The 19,636-nt window shown below is 58.4% G+C and overlaps 1 protein-coding gene across 3 annotated transcripts; it reads right to left on the bottom strand.

Annotated features, from left to right (window-relative positions):
* Positions 1–1,669: 1,669 nt before the first annotated feature.
* Positions 1,670–19,496, bottom strand: AMOTL2 (angiomotin like 2). 3 transcript variants are annotated; one of them, XM_034995026.1, is made up of 10 exons: positions 19,343–19,496; positions 16,136–16,930; positions 13,099–13,408; positions 11,937–12,081; positions 11,452–11,544; positions 7,158–7,453; positions 5,990–6,288; positions 5,064–5,281; positions 4,313–4,489; positions 1,670–3,508 (listed from the first exon to the last, which is right to left on the bottom strand). In XM_034995026.1, the coding sequence occupies exons 2-10, from the start codon at positions 16,867–16,869 to the stop codon at positions 3,450–3,452; spliced, it is 2,331 nt and encodes a 776-aa protein (XP_034850917.1). In that variant the 5' UTR covers positions 16,870–16,930; positions 19,343–19,496; the 3' UTR covers positions 1,670–3,449. The 3 variants fall into 3 exon arrangements, with proteins under 3 accessions (XP_034850917.1, XP_034850905.1, XP_034850910.1); XM_034995014.1 differs by having other exon boundaries at positions 4,313–4,492; XM_034995019.1 differs by lacking the exon at positions 19,343–19,496 and adding an exon at positions 18,676–19,081 and having other exon boundaries at positions 4,313–4,492.
* Positions 19,497–19,636: the final 140 nt, after the last annotated feature.

Consider the following 19,636-nt stretch of genomic DNA (forward strand, 5'->3'; position numbering starts at 1 on the left):
TTTGTTAGGCTGAATTTCTAAGTGACTGAGATGCCTACTCAACCCCTTTTCTGAGAAGAAATGGCTCCTCAGACGCACCGGTGGCCCTGTGGCTAGAGGGCCCTACTGCCCTACAAGGGCTCCAGCAGGAGATACTGGTGTCCTTCACATCTTTGTAAACAGGCTCAGGCACACATGTGCCCAGACACATAAACAAATACACATGCATGCACATGTGCTGGACGCATGGGATGGTTTCTTGGTCCCTCTTGGTCTGTGCCAAGGAAATACTAGAATGACTTACCAGACTAGCTCCTACACAAGGCACAGATGCTTTGAGAGTCCCTGGCCAAAGGTGCTGGGGATGCGATGGCAGTCTCGTCAGGGCTTATTGTACCCAGGCGTGGGCTGCCCTCCCAGAGCTCTTCTGGGGGCAGGTGGAGGTGAACAGGAACGTCTTTGCCAAGGGCATTCTTTACGGGCACCGCCATTTTGTTGGGACACCACGTCTTAGCAAATCCAGCTGTGGGCTGATGTGGTTGAGGAAAGCGTTGTGGGAACAGGAGCTCTGTGGCGTGCATCCTCAGAGAGCAAACCGTCCACACAGCAAACCCTAAGCCAGGGCCTGATTAACAGGAAGACAGGCATTGATGCTGCGCGGGTGGTGGGAGGCAGGCTGGAGAGGGCTCGGGTGTTGGTGTGGCCACTGGGTGGGGATTGTTGCACCGGCCTCGTGTTGGGTAGGGATCCTGCGTGGAGAGCTCTCTATCTGCTGGGGCCCATCAAGTCGGGGATGCAAAGTTGCTGGAAAAAGTCCTTGAATAGTCCCAATTCTTCTACTTGTTGGATTCCCTTTCATGCGGGCAGGTAGGCTGGCTCAGGAAGACATGTTCTTTCGGATCCTACTGGGTTGCTCATCAACATTACTGCCGAGTCCCTACACTTGCCCAGAAAATACTTCACCCACAGCCATGGGGGCTAACTGTTCCCCTCAAGTGCCCACAACCTGTAGGGCTGCCTGCTGCCCAGTGGTCAGCCCGACTGCTAGCCCACATCCCGAATGGGAACCTGATTGTCCTGACTGGCCCACGGAGACAGATACTTTGTTTCTACTGTAACATCTGAGACTGAGAACGGTTTTCTCTTTTATGGATCAGAGTGACATGTTTTCTTGGGCACAGGGCAAGAGTGGTGATACCACAGCAAGGTCACGAGGCAGGGCCCCAGAATGCGCCACACACACGAACACCCTCTGCTCGTGTCCAGGCAGAGGGCAAGCATGGTGCCCAGGCTCTTGCACAGCTCTGGGACTCCTTGTGCTGGGTGGGGCTGGGGGAAGGATAAAGCCGCCTTTGGACACCCAATCCTACTGTGGAGTAACCACAGCATGTGGTCAAACAAAACCAGCTAGGACAAAGCTACCCATGGGAGGCTGCCCATCTGTGAGACTCTCCCAGGCAGAAAAACATTATGTTCAAGAAACAGCAGTGACCCTGAGCTGCCACTCATCGGTATGGTCTGGCCAATGTTTTAAGGACTAAGGCACTGGGGAGCATGGGGTGGGGGAGTGGGGGCGTTCAGAGGCAAGAGTGCTCAGGGACGATATACACGGGTGACACGCCAACTCCTCTACCCTTTCCTTTCCCCCTTTCTGTCCCAGTGTAGTCTCTCACTTGGGCAAAGACACCGATTCTAATTATTATTATTTTTTTATTAAAATACTGTTATACCCAGTGGAATGCAGCAGCAGTCCTGGTACAGGGTGGCATAACAAAACAGCCATGTTTACATTTTAAATATTTACGATAACTTAAACATACAGACACACATCATGGTCTTTGGCAGAAAACGTTCACAGCACAAAAAATACTTTAAAAGAAATACCAAATATTAATCCAAAATATATTAAGTTGTTTTTTTTCTTTCACGATATTTTTTTGCCTTTTTTTCTTTTTTTCTTCTTGCTTTGTAAACAATGCACATGAACCAAATGTATTTTTCAGCTTTAAAGAAGGGTAGAGGGATTTAAAAAAATATGCAATTGTCCAGCAAATGCAAATGTTTAAAAAGGAAACTTGAGGAATCACGGGAATAAAAGAACACATACCGAACTTAAAAACAGTAAAGGAAAAAACAAAGATTCAAGGAGAACTAAAAACAGTCAAGACAAACTACTAAAACCCACCCATCGGTCCTGGGGCTGAGCTGGGGGACTCTCTAAGACCCGAAGTCGAAGCCACGGCTGCTGGCAGGTCTGATTCCAAAGCCCTGGCCCTGCTTCCGGGCACTGCTCGCCGGTAGCTTGAGGAGCCAGCCTCATGGGCGCCATTTTGTGACGGGGGCTCCATCCAGAGACGATTTGAGTCACATCTTGTAGCTCATTGACCAGTTTTTCACCAGCGTAGCTCCCTCTCCCAATCCCTCCAGGTGGGAACAAAGACTCTGATGAGAATAAGGCAACTTATCCAGTTTCCTTCAAGAGAATTGGTGCTGGGAAGCCCCCCCGTGGCAGATGTCTGTCTGTGGCGGCTCATTTCATCTGGCTCAGGGTTCATAACCAAACCGACAGAATGTCCCAGGGACAGGAGCTGTGGAGCCATGTCAAGAGGCTGGTGATAGGGGTCCCGTGGGCATTTCAAAACAAGGCTCAAGGTGGAGGAAAAGACAGCCAATGTCACGTGGATCAACCAGTATCAAAATCCGTGGGCCAAGAACTCGAGAAGGGCAGAGAGCTGGGAGGCTAGTCAGCAGTTACAGGAACCGTGGTGGCAGGGACAGGGGAACAGAGAGGGCACAAATCTGAAGCGGCATGCCTCAATCTTCTGTTCCGTAAGAAAGTGGGTTATGTACAAACTGCACAGCTTATCCCAGTCCACTTAAATGGCCCCTACCCACTTCAAGTGAGGGGGCGAGGCTGTGGCTTCTGTAGGACTAACACCTTCAATAGTCCCCTGAAGATGCAAGTCTCAGCGATCTCAAGGAGGCAGTGAGGAGCTGAGGAGCAGATGAGGTGGGCTGGGGCCACACTTAGCCACAGGGGAACAACACGGCCGACTCTGTACTGAACCAGCCCATCTGGGGTCCATGGGCAGCCATCTTGGGAAATCACTCTCCCAAACCAATATATGCCCTCCCTCCCTGCCTGAGTGCCAACTGGGGGTCCCGAGAAGGCTCAGCTCCCTTCTGGGTTTCCAGTTGCTACCCCAACAGTAAGCCTGGGGATCCTCATTCTGCATGGGCTCAGGAGGGATGTGGGGCTAAGAAGCAGGGTCTTCTGCATGCAGGCGTTCTCACGGCTCCCCCTCACCCCTGCAGCATCCTTAAGTCCCGGGCACCAGACGGTCAATGGGAGTGAATGCCTAGGTGGGGAAAGCGGGGCAGCAGCAGATGGAGGGGCTGCTGGAATGGCCGAGAGTAGCAGAGGGCAGAGGAGACAGGGTATGGTTCGGAGTCCCCGAGCACTACCTCCTTCAGATCAGTATCTCCACCATGTCCGAGAAGTCCTGGACTCTGGATGTAGCAACAGAGTCTGGAGAGAGACAAGAGCACAGGCAAACGCCAGCGAGCGTTACAAGATTGCCCTTTTAAATCCTGGCACATTTTTAAGATAGGATCTCGCTTTACCAACATGGCCTTCCTCAGTTGCCCAGGTGCCCGGGTTCCCTCCCCTGCCCCCCCCACCCCCTGCCGGCTTGGCCAACCGAGCACCAAGCTCTGCGCCCCCAGCTCTCCACCCAGATCGTCAACATCCAGTGTGGAAGACACATTTATTTATAACTTTCAACTGGCTGGAGGCTCGGAGGGAGGGGGAGCCCTGAGGGACGGAGGGAGGCTGCAGCATTCTTCCCGAGCCTGTGGTTTTCTGGGACAGTGAGGCGCAGGCCCACCCCCGAGGGCTAATGTGAAAGGGAAGAAAACATTTAAAAGGCCATCTCCTCAAATATCTCTGTCTTGGACTCTTTTTAAACAAACTCTTCTAACTGGAGATTGCCATCAGGTCACTCGCCAAGCTGCATGATCTTAGATGCTTAGATTGGCAAGGAAATATGTAAGGCAGGCTATGAAGGAGGAGACGAAGCGCCTCCTGCGCAGGCGCTCTCTCTGAACTCGGGATCTGTGATCAGGCCTTTCGGCTCCTCCCATCCGTGCATCCAACCGGCCCTCACGTCCACACGCAGGTGGCCCGCGCAGCCTGCTCGCCGGCACTGTGCATGGCTCCCCGTGGAGCGCAGTGAGCCACGGGGTCTGGGAACAAAGAGCCTGGTGCTCCAGCTCACACCCCAGCACACCCGCAGCCCTGCGCAGCACAGAAGTCCCGGGAAGGGGCACTTACCCAGTGAGGCTGTTCTCTGGCCCCCGCCGTACCCCAGGAGGCTGTCGGGATCCAGTCCCAGGCAAGCGGCCGCGCTGTCCGGGGGACCGTCGGTCTGGGTGCTCCCGTCTCTGCTCCCGTGTTTGGCATGAGCAGGGAGCGGAGCTGTGACCACTGGCTCCTCCTCGGGGGCCCGGTCTGCTGGAAAGGCAGGAGACCGACAGTGACTGCCTCACGAAGGCAGTGGTAGCCCCATGAAGGACAGCTCAAATTAACCGTACCAACTGGGGGCACGAGGTGGTATGGGTTGCTCTTGATTTGCACGAACTTCGATTAAGATTCGGGACTCTTGTTTCCAAATAGGAATAACTATCAGGGTGGACTGGTTTCCAGACCTCTTAAGTGGCAGAACCCTTCTTAGCGCGTTGAATCTTAAAACCAGCGGGGACTCTGGAATTTTTGTGGCATCTGCTCAGACGGAGGAGCAGAGGAGCTTGCCTGCAAGGTGCATCTGCCCAGGAAGCTCTATTTTTGCTTAGATGGCAAGTGGCTGGGATCCAGGGTGCTGGAATTTACGGAGATGGGGACTAGAGCATGCCCCCTCACACCAGCAGGATAGCTGTGGGCTGGAGGGTCACCGCAGCCAGCGTGGAAGCTGGCTCCCTCGGGCAAGGGGTCAGGAAGCCCCAACTCCTCTGAGTCTCAGTTCTGGGAGCAAAGGCCTGACAGCAACCTAGCCCTCTACCTCTGCCTCCCACCCGCCTCCTCGCACCTGTAGCCAGCCGGGCAGGGGCATCCACTTGTCGCTCACTAGAGGAAAGACCTTGCCAGCCCTGGGTCCCTGCCGCGGCAGCCACGAAGACAGACGGCACAGACTTGGCGGGCCTCAGGGAGCCCTGCGTGGCCTTGCCCGGCTCTTTCCTGGAGCGCTGCTGAAGGACTTTGATCACTGCATCCTTCTCCAGGATCTGGGCATGGAGCACCTTCAACCTGAGGGGCGACAGACCACGCTCACATGGTCAGACCTGCAAATCCAGTGGCCTTTACCCTCCCCACCTCATGAAAGCTGGAGGGAGCCTTCAGAAATGTCATCAGAGTTCTGAAATCCGAAGCCCTGAAAACTACCAGCGCGAGCACTGGGCCCTTCTTACGGCAGCAAAGGCAGGTCAAGGGGTGGGTTGGATTCATCGGATGACAGCAACGGCACGACCCTTGCCCGGTGGGGCAATACCCCAGAGCTGCTGGCCATCCAATGGGCTCAGCTGATGTGCTTGTGCTTTTGAGTTGGACATAGGTCGAACAGAAATCTTGTGGGGCCTCTGAGGTTGTTTTTGGAAAGAAAATACTAGCTATCCGAAGCCAGGGACCGAGTCCACCTTCCTTCTGGACTCGGCTGGAAAGTCTTACTCTCCGACTGACTGGGGGTGGGGGTGGGGGAGCAGGCAGAGGCCAGAGCCTTGGATGGCATCTGACGCCTCCACAGCCAAGGTCTCCTGGGCAGACCAAGGAGTCGGTTGGTATCTCTGGGAAAGAACACGTACGTGATGCCTGGTGTGCCAGACATGCGGGATCAGCCCAGAAGGTGAGGGCCTGCTGAGCCTCGTGGCCAGAGGGGCGTTTATCAGGGATTAAGGGCATGGCAGGGATTGGGCAGTGCACCCCCGCCCCCACCTCCTGGGGGCAATGCCAATACCCAACCTGCTTTCCATCTCCTGATGCCTGTGGCCGCCAGTGAGCAGGCCCTCGTTGAAGCTGCTGCTGGGCGAAGGCTGGGGGGAGTGGCGGATGAGGGTGGTGTCGCGCTGGGCCGCGGCTGTGGCAGCTGCGTCCATGGCAAACTGCCTCATGGCACGCTCCTCCAAATACTTCTGCTCCCACTTGGTCATATCCGCCTCCAGCGCCAGGATTTGCTCCTCCTTCTCCCGCAGTTGCTCTGACAGCCGCAGGGCGCTGAGCTCTGGGGATCCACTGCCACCAGTGGGGGGGCCTGCCTGTCTCTGTGGAGAAGGGAGCACTGTGATCAAGAGCAGAGGCTGGGGTGCGGTAGCCACGGGTCCTCACCCCTGCACGAGGGCTCTCACTTATGCACAGGGGCGTCCTTCGCCCTTCCCGGCAGACCTGCCCCTGTGTCCCGCAGCTACCGAAGATGAAGCAGGTGCCGTGGTTCCCCACACCCCCGTGGACGAGGGCGCAGGAAAGATCAGGCCTGCCTCTGCATAGGGGACCCAAGAAAGTATCCTCCACTTTGGGAAAGGGGTGCTCTTAATAATTACACTGTGACAACTGGTGTAGACTAGGACCCACCTGGGCAGTCCAGGGCCTGTGGTCACTCTACCTCAGTGGGAAGGGTACAGTGGGGAGCGGCGACAGAACTCTATCTGGCGTGTAAACACCAGAGTTACCATAACACAGCCCAAAGGGAGGATGAGGACTCAGGATCTGGGTTACCATCTGCCCTCACCATGTTGGGGAGACACCTAAGAGCTGGCTAGTCTTCCGCATCAAGGCTCCTGGGCCACTCTCTCGAGAGACCAAGGATGCTCAGCCCTGCTGCTGCTGAGGACTGAAGCCCAGGTCTTGAGTCCCCATGGCTGGCACCCGGCCAAGAGGCGAAGCCTCTTCTAAGGCTGGTGGCTGGGGGGAGCTGGGGGCAAGGCTGGAACACGGATCAGCCCGGCTTTCCAAGGGCGCCTCCAGCTGGATCTCAGCAGGGACCCCCCAGGACTTCGGAACCGGCCTCCTCAGATGCCGCCCTCCCCCTGCCAGCTCGCTGCCGCCGTTCTCCTGCGCGCCCTCCCCCGCCAGCTCGCTGCCGCCGTTCTCCTGCGCGCCCTCCCCCGCCAGCTTGCCGCGTCTCCGAGCTCACCTGCTGTGCACGCAGGGCCTTGAGTTCCTGCTCTAGGCGGGTCCGCAGACGGAGCTCCAGCAGCTCCCGCTTCTCACAGGCCGCCTGCAGCTGCCCCAGGGCCTGCTGCAGCCGCTCCACCTTCTCCACGTAGGCCTGCTTCTTGCGCAGCTCCCCCTCGGCTCGAGCGGCCCGGCCCTGCGCATTGCTCAGAGCCTGCTCCAGCAGTTCGGCGCGCCTCCGCTGGTCCTCGATGGCGCCGCGCAGCAGGGCCGTCTCCCGCTCCAGCTTCTCCTGCTCCTGCTGCTGCTCGTAGCCTGGGGGGGGGGGGGGGGGGGCGGGGGGCCTCGGTCAGGGACAGCAACCCCGCGGCAGTCCCACCGAGCGCCTGGCGCATACCAGGCTCTGCACTGAGGGCCGGACCAGCCTGCCTGCATCGTATCCTCTCCACAACCCTAGGAGGTAGGCACTGTCATCACCACCGCCAGGACATGCGGGAGGGGCCAGTTACGTCACAAATAAATGGCAGCACTGGCCCCGGGCCCTTGCAGTAGTAACCGGGCCACACTGCGTCTCTGCTGGGACATGAGCAGCCCCAAACACTGTCTACTTGTGCCAGGTGTCACCATTTCCAAAACACATTCACAATGTTCCTTGAGCCTCATGATGACACTAGAGTCTGGCCTGATAGGAACTGTGATAGGAACCCATGACGGATGAGAAGGCGCAGGTGGACTGTGACAGGACCATCGTTCCAGTGAGAGAATGAAGGAACAGGGAAGAGAAGAAGCTCCACTGGCTGCACCACGAGCCAGGCACGTACACATCTCATTCCCCTGAAGCCCCTCGAGGTAGGGTATGTGACCCCCAACATAGTGGGGAAGAAACACAGGTGACTGGTGCTGCTAAAGTGGGGACCCAAGGCAGCCTGGCCTCCAAAGGACCAGGATGCTTCTGGCTGTGGTGGGAGGCCCTCACACCCAGAGGCCTCTCAAAGTGGGCTCCAGGACTCATTCTGTGGGGGTCCCCAGAATAGTGCTACATTTCCTTCCTTGGTCTGCGGGACCACTGAGATGTAGGCAACAGGGCTCATAAAGAAATGCAAACTTTGCAGCATAATGAAAATGACTACAGTCCAAAGATTTGTGTCTAAGATCCTAGCTATCCCAACTTTGAAATCACCTTTTTTGCTTGCCGGGAGAACTCTGCTCAGGGGCCCACGTCACATTGTGGGGCCAAGCAAGGCCCAAGCCAGACCATGCAGTCCTCCAGCTGATGCCCTAGGTGTAAATCCACCTCCCATTCACCTGCCCTTTGGGAATCGAGCCTGGCCCCCCCCAGAGGGTGTCGGGGTGGGGGAGGGCCCCCCCTCACTGGAGGGCAGAAGGGGGTGGGCTCTAGGGCCTGCCTGATGAACTCAAAGGCACGGTCTCTGAAGCAGCACTCTCACAGTACAGTGGAATTTTCTACTGTAATAAAATTGTTCTGTACTGTGCCAACCTGTGCCCAAGGGCCATGAGCCCCTCGTGCCTACTGAGCACTTGCAATATGGCTAGTGTGAGGAAGGAACCGAATTTTTCCTTTTATTTAAATTAATTTTAATCTTTGGGCCACATGCAGCTGAGTACCTATCACATGGGACAGGTTCTGGAATAGAAGAGTGAAGGCTTGGGACCTGGGTAGGCAAAGGGAGGATTCATTTACTCAGGGCCCTGGGGCAGGAGGAGGAGGACACAGGCAACCCAGGTCAGCTCCGGCTCAATCTGGATTTTTTTCAAGGCCGGGCCCAGGCTGGCTTTACTCTTTGGTGTGGAGGAAAAAGATGAGGAAGCTCAATAATATTGAAATTGAGGCATCCTAAGGGGGCTGAATTAGCGTCTAAGGAGTGTGGTGGAGGGGTGGGCAGAGAGTAGATTGCGGATTTGGGCCTAGAAGCAACGACCCCTTCCTGTATGTGCTCTAAGAGCCCACGGCTTACAGAATTTAACGGGCAGCAGCCTCGAATCCCAGTCTTACCATGACTGCCCCATCTTCTAGTCCCAGAACCTGAGGCTCTGGCAAGAAGGAAATGCCCAACGGGAAACTGCTGAGAGAGCTAGGCTCAGGACTCAAGTCCATATCCCCAGGGAGTGGAGGGCAGGGCCAGACCAGAGCAGCCAAAGCCGGGGGTCTGTACCAAAAGCAGGCATTGGGGACAATGATCACACTTTCCTACTACTGTTGACTGACCCCAGAAAAAGTGAGGTCAACCCTAGACTTTTTCCCTGGGAGCTTTGTGTCTTCTCCATGGGTACTAAGGAACAAGGAAGAGCTGCTTGGCTCTCCTCAGCCCTTGGCGAGGGGCGGGGGGACCCAGCCTTATGTCTCCCACAGCTTCCTGCTGCCTTGCACCTCTAAGGCCCTGGCAGGGGCTGGCAGGCCTCAGCCTCGGCCATCCCCAGCTACTGGCATGAAACCACGGGCTTGTCTTGTCTGCTGGGAGAGCTCCTGGGCCGGGGTGGGAGACGGGGAGGGGGCCAAGGGCAGGCAGGAAGGTTGAGCTGCGCAGGAAGAAGGGGGATACGCCTTCCACCTTGGAGAAAGCCACCGCTCGGCCCACCAGCCCTGTCCCTTTGTCCCAGTCGCTCTGGGCCGCGCGGGAGGAAGCAGGGGGGGGTGGTGCGGGCCGGAGCGGAACAGCCCCACGGCCCAGGAATGCCAGGCATCCAGGTCACCCGCGGCTTCCAGATTAATGGCTCCAGTTAGGAGCCAAGAACAGCCTGGCGCTTCTCGCTCCCCGGGGAACGGAAACGCCTCCAGGCCGGCCTCCCCCCTTCACCCCTCCTCTGCCGGCTCCCAGAGACCTGCCTAGTGACTTCCTTTTTGCGGCAGCATCGCACCCCCAAAGCCTACCCTCTCCTACAGGACACCCCCATTCTGCCTCCTGCCAGGAACCCATCCCCCCAGACTTCCAAGGGCTACACTAAGGGCTGCCCCCTCCCTGTCCTTCCCCACCACCATCACCTCTCTCCAGGGACCCAAAGTCATTGCCACCTTGCTCCGCTCTTTATGGCCTAGCCTACGTCCTGCTCAACCCCCACCGCCCCCTCAATCCCTTCAGTGTCGCGTCCCCCCATTCGCTGTTCTGGACAGCTCTGTCCGGGGCTCTGGGCTCTGAGCCCTCCTTGAGGAAGGAGGAGGTGCTACTAGCCAGAGCTCAGTCCTCAAGCTGCTCCTCGACTTCTGGACACCCCATACTACCCAGGCCCCTCATACATACTAGGCTTCCTCAAAGCCACCCTCACCAGGACACCAGCCACCCCCATCCCATATCTCTGCAAAGGCCCAAACACCACTACAGCATAGTAGGAACTTACTGCCTCTCTGTCTAGAAGAGCTTCTTCCTGCTGCTGAGCTCAGGGCTTCCTTTAGTCCCACTCCATGCACCTCCACCTGTGCCATCCCACTGCACCAGCCCCCAGCCATCCCCACAGAGCCTCTCTCTCAGGCCAGTGGGGACTTCCCAGTCACTAGTCTCCAAGGCCAGGGACACCTCTGTTCCCTTGAATCTGTAGTTAGAAGACCCTGCTTCTTTCTCAAGCTCAACCCCTCTCACTTGACCTCTCTGCCCTGGTACCTTCCAGGGCCTGCACCTACCCTCTGCCCAATTCCTGACAGGGGCTTAGCATGGTGCTGCTAATGAACAAATGACTGATTGAATAGACTAGTCAATAGGGAATTCATCCACTGTCTTCCAGAAGCTTTCCACCCTCCCCATTAGAGGAGCTTCCTAAACCCCTTCTTCAGACTGTACCTGCTGGTTAAGCTCCAGGAACCCACTTGCGGTTGTCTGCGGGGACCCCCACTTGGCCAGCTTGTTATGGCCCAATTGCATCATGCTCCCCAGCTTCTCACATTCCAACTGGGCCCCCCTAACCTTCCCGCTGCCTGGAATGCCCTGGGGAACCCAGCATTCCTTCTCTCTGCTCCCACTTGCCTCCAGGGCTATCCGGCCTCCCCCACTGCCCAGTGCACCTTGAGTTCTGAAGGGTACTCTACAGACATGGCACCACAGCCCAGCAAGTCACTGCGCCACAGTGGTCCCTCTGGTAGCCACTCATCTCTCCAGTAAATACAGAACCAGATCTTCTTCTCTGGAAGCCACCCCTCCCAGCCAGGACACTTCAGGAATGGGTGCAGAGTAGGCACTCCGTAATCCTGTGCTCGAAGCACTGCTCTGACAGCAGGGAGGGCCGATCCTCCTGTGTCCCCTGTCACTGCCACGGTCTTACCACCCACTTATCTGTCCAGGCGTCTGAGTGGGAGCCCTACTCACTCTGAGCAAGCAGCTTGGCCACCATGTCCTGACTTCCTGCCTGGGCCTCCTGGGTCTTGGTTGCCAGACGGCGGTTGGCAGATTCCAATCTCTCTGTTTCAAATGAAGGAAAAATGTTTTAAGGAAAGATGTTCGAGTATCAGGTGAAGCTGCCTGCGCGGGTGTCCCCTGGGGTCCTGTCTATGGGGCTGCACCCTCCAAACCAGGGAGGGGTTGATAGGGAAGCCCTGGGTGCGCTCAGGGCCTGACGAGGAAGGAGACTCTGGGCCACACGGGTGAGGGTTCCACAAGAGGCTCCAAGGCGTAGGACAGACACAAGCATCCCCCTGTCCAGGTGGCTCCCAGGGAGTTTCACACTGGCCCCCTTTGAGCCACTTCACACTTCTTTTTGCAGAGGGCAGAGGTTCTGCATTCCTCCCTAGACCAGAGAAATCAAGGCCTCCACAGATGCTCGCCACCCCCTCCCTCTGGGTGCCCTCTCTCACCTCTAAGATCCCTGTTGAAGTCCTGCAGCCTCCTCATTTCACTGTCCATTTTGTTCCGCATGGTCTTCTCCAGGGCCTCCCGCTTGGAAGAGGCTCTCGTCAGGCTCTCGTGGGCCTCAGAGAGCCTCTGGATTTCACTTTCCAGCTGCAAGAGGCAGACAGGAGAGCTGAAGGAAGGGGAGAGAGCCCAGAGTGTGCGTGGCGTCAGCGGCCCATCCATAGGCCCGGGCAGCTCTGCTCTCTCCAGCAGAAAGGGTGCAAGAGGAGAGGATCAAAGGCAACAGCAAAACAATCCAGGGGGCTAGAGTGGGACGGTCAGAAGCCTGTGGCCTCCAGAGATGAATCAGACACTAGAACCAGCAAGCAAGGGTCCCCTCAGTTGTGCCAAGGTCCCGATGCTGAGTGACCCAGGGCTGAGTCTCTGGAAGTGGCTGCCTCAGAGGGACTCAACACAGCCTTTCTGCGCCCGACATCCAGAAAGAAGCATTTTGCTTTTGTCCAGGTTCTACTGAGAATCTGAGCCCTGTCGGCCAGGATTGGGCACAAAAAGACGCCAGGATTGGGCACAAAAAGACTCCAGCCGTGTTCTGGGGGGTTGAGCTAACTGGGACACCACGGGACAGCCACAGGAGGCCCGAGGCCACCTGTCAAAGCTGAACGCACACTGCTGGTAAACCTTCACGAAAGAACGGGGCACCAGCCCCCAGCCTGAGCTGCCTCTGGCTGGAGCATTTCCTCCTCTGGCCATCACCGTCCACTGCAGAGGGCCAGCCTGGCCCCAGCTGCCCCTCCCACTTGGCGGCTGGCAGGTTCCGCACGTGCTCCGAGCTGGCCTGGGATTCCAATAAGTAGCCCGTTTTTTCCAAGAGGAGGGGCTTTCGCTTGGGCCAGGGCTGGCCTAGAACAGACTGGCTGTTGTGTGGGGGACACAAAGGGCTCTCTGTGGGAGGTGTCCGCAGGAGGGGGTGTGTGCAGGGAGCTGGTGAATGGGCTCTTTCTAATCACCACCGGCTAGCAACTGCTCACACCCCAGGCCTGCTCTGCTGGCCTTGAGGCTGCTCCCCAGCTGTCCCGAGTCAGCGAGGTAGGGCATGGGAAGGACGAGGGGGTGGGCAGCAGCTCCTCCCCCACCCCGCCCCTCTGGGGCCCCAGCAGGGCCTACCTTCTCCATGCGGCCGGCCTTCTCTGCTGAGCTCTCCAGCTCCCTCTGTAGCCTCTCGTTGTCCCTCTGCAGCCTGGCATTCTCCCTCAGCACAGTCTCCACCTGGGCCAGGTGGGCACCGCCCGAGGCGGCGGCGGCGGCGGCCGGGGTGCTCGCTGGCCCCTCCCCCTCAGGTGCACTGAGGGAGCCGAGGGGGCCGTGGCTGAGGGCCGCTGGGTGTGGCGGCAGGGGCTGCTCCTGGGGCGCCTGTAAGTACTGGTACTGCTGTTGCTGCTGGAGGAACACAGGAGGCACCTGGGCCTGCAGGATCCTGGCGAACAGGACAGACGGCGTTCAGAGGCTGCCCAGACCCCCATGGCTCCCAGCCCTCCTGGCACACTGGGGAGCCTCCACACAACACCAGGCGGTGACCAGTGGCGTCTACCCAAGACCCTCGAGGGCCAAGGGAGCGGGGCTAGCGGGGGTTAACATCAGGATGCTTGTTTCACACCTCGCAGCACTGTGGCCAAGGCCCTGGGGATCAGCCTGAGTAGTCCTGGACCTTATGAGCCACCAGCACTTAAACAAGGCATCTCAAGCAATGCGCACTTGACCTTTCTAATCCACAGAAGGTTCTTTTTGGGTCTGGAGGCCACATCGATCATGACTGAGCGCACAGCCACCCAGGCCCCTGGGCCACTTGGTGGCTGTTTGAAGCACCTGCCACTGCAGCACACCCACGTTTTCCTCCCTCCTATTTCGGGTCCCCTCACCCGTCGCAGAAACATATTTTGAATACTGTGGCTAAGGGCAGAGTGGGGAGATAGATGGCGGGGGCGGGGGGGGGGGGGGAAGAGCCTGAGCTCCCAAGTCTGACAAAATCGGCCCTCAAATCCCCGGGGCGCTGGCATGCCTCTGCCACATCATGAGGGTCAGCATTTCCCGCCGCAAGGGGCTGGCCGGGCCGACACAAAGCCCGGCAGGAGGCTGGGCCCACAGCACGTGCTCCCGCCATGGCGGCCCATCCTCTACCTCTCCCAGTGGGGACTGCAGCATAGTGTCTGTTTAAAGAGCAAATGTGACCCACACACTGGATTTTCTTGGGCACAGGGGCCCCCGCTGAACCACCGCAACAGCCCGAGTTTAGGGACAATGTTCCACTGGCCTCTAGCAATGCTGTCATGTCACCCTCAGAGCCCCATTAAGGGAAGGAGCAAAGAGCAAGAGGCATGGGGGTGGAGGTTGGTCACAGAGCCTTTCTGGGGCCGTGGGGCTCCCAAGTGTAGAAGAACAGACTGCCTCCGTTTCACCAGGAATTTTCCAAGTGCCAGATGCTCCACGAGAACTGAATTCCACTCGTGGGTCCATCACCTCCCTTCCCGCTATAGCCTCCTTTCTCCTGCTCCCCTGAGGACCGTAGGCTAAAAGAAAAGTCCCTCCCCCAGGTTCCCAATGAACAATCCTTTTGTGATCTCTCTTTCTCTCACCGCCTAAGGTGGAGCTTCCAGGGAGAGCTGAGCAGAGGGTCCCCACTGGAATGTGCAAACTCCCCTGCGCTGCTAAATGTGGCATTCTCGGGGTTGCTTCACCAACTTTCTCCCCCTGCACTGGGCCAGGCAGACACAACTGGCATTCTTTGGGGATGACTTAGCTCTGAGAAAGAATAGAGCTTTCCTTTCCCTTCACACTTGCTCTCCATTCCCCTGTTCTGCCCCTCCCTACCCTCCCTTTTTTGTTCTCCTGTGGTCTACTTCCTTTCCACGATATTATCTCTTCCTGACAGGGTCCAATAAGGCTCCTCCAAAAGAAGAAACCCGCGCCTCAGCTTCCGAAACTCTCCCTGACCAAGCTCTGAGAAAGGAGCTAAGGTGGGGGAGGGGAGCACGAGAGGTGGAGGTTGGAGAAAACCCACAAGGCTCCATCCTCTGGTTCCTCCATACCAACAGCATGGCGTCACTCGTTTCTCGAGAGCAAGGAAAGGCATCTATGCCGGGAAAAGGCCAAACGGTGGGAAAGCGGGTGACTAAATGAAGACTCAGCAAGCATGAAGAGAACCAGACTTCGACCTTGAGCCTTCCAGAGGAAAGGAGGCTGCAAATCCTCAGGCCCCTCTGGTGGGGTTTCCGGGACCAGCACGCGGGGAGATGGGGTGTGTGAACCGAGCAGTGTGTATCCCCTTCTCAGAAGGGGCCAGGCCAAGGGAGAAGCCTGGGGCAGAGCTGCATTTCTAGGAACCAGTATTCCTGCAAACCATCCGGGCTTTCTGCCTCCTCCTGGTCTCCTGCTTCCATTCTTGCCCCTGAGAATCCCTTCTCTCTACCTGCAGCCCAAAGGACCTTTTTAAAGAGGTAAGCCAAATCGTATCCTCTCAAGGCTTCCCTTCACACTCAGAATCAAACTCTACATTCCCCAGCAGCCTTTTCCGAGCTCCCCAGAAAGGGGCTCGCCTGGACCCCAAGTCCTCTTCCCTAAGGGCTCCAGCCACCTGGAGCATAGGAAAGGAAAGGCAAAGTAGCAAGAGGGCAGCTCCCGCCCTGGTGTAGGACAGGGAGTGGTCTCTAAGGAGGCCATCTGGTCCTTCCTGCCTCCAGTTGGCAGTGCCTCCCACTAACCACAGAAAGCCGACTGTCCACTTGGTCTTAACAATCTCCAGAGGAGGAGGTCCCACCTTCTCCCCACTTAGCTTGGAAACAGTTTGGCAATGATTCCCAACCTTCGTCTTTAGCAAGTTCTTTCAAAAACCTAACCTTTAACCCTCTGCTGTAACTGGTACCCCCCGGGAACCCTAGTTACTTGACTGCTACAGCTAATCACACAATGGCATCCATCTCCAAATTAAAGCAAAAGACACCACTAAGTTCTCCTGTGACCTGGGCTAAGTCCTACTCTCCTCCAGGCATCAGCCCCTCCTCCTTGGGAAGGAGAGGGGTAGCCAACGGCCTTCCTCCGGTGCTTGCCAGCCATGGCACAAGGTGTTGTCTGGAGGCTCTCCACCCCGGGGGGCGGAAAGTGCTGGAAGAGAGTCAAGAGCTTTCGAAAGACCAGGCTGGGCAGTTACCTGACTTCGGCATGCTGGAAGTGTGGGCTCCCGCGGGTGCGGTATCGTGGGTCGGTGACAGCGGTGGCGGCCTCATGAGCTAGCATAACGTGTGGGTACTGAGGCGGAGGTCCACGGGGCTCTGGGCCCTCGGTGTGGGGGCCCCTGGATGCGGGGCCCTGCTGATTGCGGGCCAGCTGCGGGAAGCTGTGGGAGGAGCTCATGTGGCTGGGGGCCCGGGCACCGTTCCTCTCCAGGGACAGCTGCAGGAGCCGTTCACTCAGGGAGCGCACATGCCCATGGCGCAGCTCCCGCAGGGCCTCATCCTGACTCCGATGGCCTCCTGGGGCCCCTCGGGGATCCCGGTCCCCCACATGTGGCCGGGGCCCCACCTGCTGGGCCGCATAGTACTGTGAGTGGGCCTTCGCCTCTTCATAGGTGGGCAGCTCCTCACCCTTGCTGGGCTGTGGGCACAGCCGGTAGAGGGTGTTCTCTGCCAGGTGGGTCTCACCGCCCTGGTGCTCCTGGCCCTGGGGTTCCTGCCTTGTGGCTTGTTGCAGCACCTGAGTGTCCTCGGGTGCCAAGATCTCCGCGGAGGCTTGGGGGCTCCCTGTGCCCCCGGCCCCGGCCCCACCCCGCAGGGCCTGCTGTTGGATGGCCAGCAGGGTGCGCGTCTCAGTCAGGTTGCCATAGCGCAGCTGCTCCTGGATGAGGCGGTGCAGGACTGTCCCGGAGGAGTCTTCCAGCGTCCTCATGCTTCCTTGGCTGGCACACACCCGCCTGGACAACGGCCGGTGGCACCTGGCCCCACGGCACCTGGGAAGAGAGAAAGAAGAGCAATGAGGGGGAGCACGCGGGAAAGAGGGCAGGGGGTACTTTCCATTACGGCACGGTCCCAAGCATAGTGGCAGAGAGTGGAGGATCACACAAGGCTCAGTTGCCAGTGCTGCCACCTACTGATTAAGGCAAGTTACCTACCCTTCGAGACTCAGTTTCCCCATCAGAAAAATGTAAAGAATGATGCTTGCCTCATGGAGTTGAAAATGAAGCCAGGCAATGGCTGCCGAGCTCCTGGTACACTGTAAATCCTGGGCGGAGGCTGTCATTACAGTCATATTCGTGGGGACTTACTAGGCCTACAGACAGACACCAGTCACCTCGAAGGTAATCAACCACCCAGGGACCACAGCCTCCTGCAGTCAGCTTCCCACTGAAAAGGCTGACGAGATACTCCAGGGCAGGGGTAGCTCAGCTATGACCACTGAGCAGGCCAGTCCAGGGGTAGACAGGGCCCCAGCTTATTGGCAGGTGATAAAGAATGAGTCCAGCCTAGTAGAAGCCCTGGGCAAACAGCCCCCAACCCCCCCTAGAATGCAGCATGCCTGAGCCCTAGCCTTGACAGTTAACTCACCACCGTCCACCCCCTTTGCCATGCTGAACCCTCCCAGTCATGGGATGACCTTGGCAGTGACTCTGCAAGGTGAAAAAATGCATCTGGTTTGGTGAATAAGGGATGAGAGAAGAGAGGCTACCACAGGACCATGGTTTTGTGAAATGAAGCACAAAGAGATCACCCATCGAGGTTTATGGGTCAGTCACACAGTCTGTGTGCTGACAGCAATTGCATGGATGCTCCAGGAAAAACAAAGTATGGCACCATGTCTTTGATTTGATGACTGTCCCTCCTACACACACACACACACACACACACACACACACCTGCTACTTGGAAAAGACCCCCCTGGTCCTCTGCCACATGGGAGTAGGCACTCAGCATCTTGACATCAGTAACACCCATTTGAGCCAACTGGAGGAGTAAGGGAGCAAGAAAGAGGCTCTTGGTTGCAGGGACCTGAGGCTGGGGGCTGGAAGCCTAAAGTGCAGGGAGTATCTCCTGAGGAAGGTATTCCCTTCTGAGCTTGGGCTCTCAGTGGCTCAGGTCCTGGAAGGCTGCACCCCCTCACCCGGCTTCCTTCCTGGCTGCCCAGAAAGGAGAAGAGGGGGATGAGTCTGGAAGGCATCTCTGTCCCCATCCTTCTTGGCACCCAGTCATGCCGCCCCCTCTCCCTACACACGGTAGGTGTGGAGATGCCAAGACTCCAGAGTTACCGGAGGCAAAACAAACTGGAATCAATTCGCCCTAGAGTTTCAGCCGCGGGGCATTTCCTAAAGTAATCAGTCTGGGCTGACTACCGCTGAGAACGACGGGGCGGGGGTGGGGAGGTGAGGGAATGCAGAGTTTTCTGGACAGATTCCTGGTCTCCTCCCCGCAGCAATGTGCCTGGGAGCGGGGAGCACGTCCGGGGCCTCTCAGCCGAGTCTGCCCCCGTCAGACCCCTCAGATGCACACTCTTTCGGCGGAGCCGTTACTAAAATCCGGGACCACGACCCCAGCCGTGCACCTTTGCTGCACCAGCGCACCCGGCTCCCTGCAACCATCCCCCCCCCCGCTTCCTAAGTAAGCACGCAACTCTGGCTCTCGCTGGGGCTCACGCTCGCCTAAGGAACCCAGACGAGGGGCTCTAAGTCAGATTGCATCCCAGCCCGGGATCCCGCTCTACCCGGACTCCAAGCCGACCACGAACCCCCGGAGGCCGCCGGTGCGCCCAGAGCGAGCAGCCGAGGGTAGCCGGTAGCCCACGGCGTTCTTTAAGCGTCGCGGGTCCGCCTCCCTCCCGGCCTCCCGAGCCCTCTTTGTTTTCCAAATGCTCCAACGCTGACGTCACCGGGCTGGACGGCCGGCCGCATTCTTTCTAAGTGAGAGCCATTCCGTGGCTCCAGAGAGGATTTTCCAAGGAAGACAAAGAGGAGTTCTTGGACTAGTTGGGGGCAAAGACACCTGTAACCCCCACCTAACCAGTTCAACCCCAGGGCCCTGCAACTTGAACGCGAAGCGGCGCCTCCTGCCCTGTTCCGCGCCCCTCTCCCCAGCCCACGACCCAAAACATAGGACCCCGCTCTCCGCAAAGGCTGCCCCCTCCCCCGCCCCAGGGGACCGGCGCGCCAGCGAGAGCCCCCGCCCCAGGCGCACCGCCCGGCGCCCGCAGCGAGGAACGGACTGGGCCGCCTTTGCGGCTTCCTCGAAAGGGCGCACTTCACGCTGAGGACGCTTGGTGCGTCGGGCTCCCGCTCCCGGAAAAGGGTGGGCTGCGCGGGGGCCCTGGCTCGGGCCGGACGCCTCTCTCCGCGCCCGCGCGCTCCCCGAAGCGCCCAAGCCGCCTTCCTTACCGCTGCGGCCCGCGGGGGCTCGGCGTAGTCAGACCCGACGACCCGGCCCGACCCGGCCCGGCGCAGCTCGGCGGCGGAGGTGTGCACTCGGCGGTGGCGCCGACGCTCTGGCCGCTCGGGCCCCAGCGCGCAGCCCCAGGGTCGGCCCGCGCCGGAGGCGGCTGCTATGCCAGGAATGTGAGAGTTTCAGGTTCCCCCTCGGGATCAAAGCGAACCACAAATAACCTCTCAGCGCGCCGCCCTCCTCCGCCCTCCTCCGCCCTCCGCCTCCTCCCGCTCCCTCCTCCCGGCCCC

This window comes from Mirounga leonina, unplaced genomic scaffold (genome assembly GCF_011800145.1).
Source record: "Mirounga leonina isolate KUSES-001 unplaced genomic scaffold, KU_Mleo_1.0 Mir_115, whole genome shotgun sequence".
NCBI classification, from domain to species: Eukaryota; Metazoa; Chordata; class Mammalia; order Carnivora; family Phocidae; genus Mirounga; species Mirounga leonina.

Bases quoted from the DNA above. Each gene is read 5' to 3' on its own strand.
- AMOTL2 (XM_034995014.1), bottom strand. From the start codon at position 16,869: ATGAGGACGCTGGAAGACTCCTCCGGGACAGTCCTGCACCGCCTCATC. The intron at 13,409-16,135 runs GTAACTGCCCAG...CCTGTTCGCCAG, and splicing joins TTCCAGCATGCCGAAGTCAG to GATCCTGCAGGCCCAGGTGC. The intron at 4,493-5,063 runs GTGCGAGGAGGC...CTGCCTTTCCAG, and splicing joins CCCTGCCCGGCTGGCTACAG to CAGACCGGGCCCCCGAGGAG.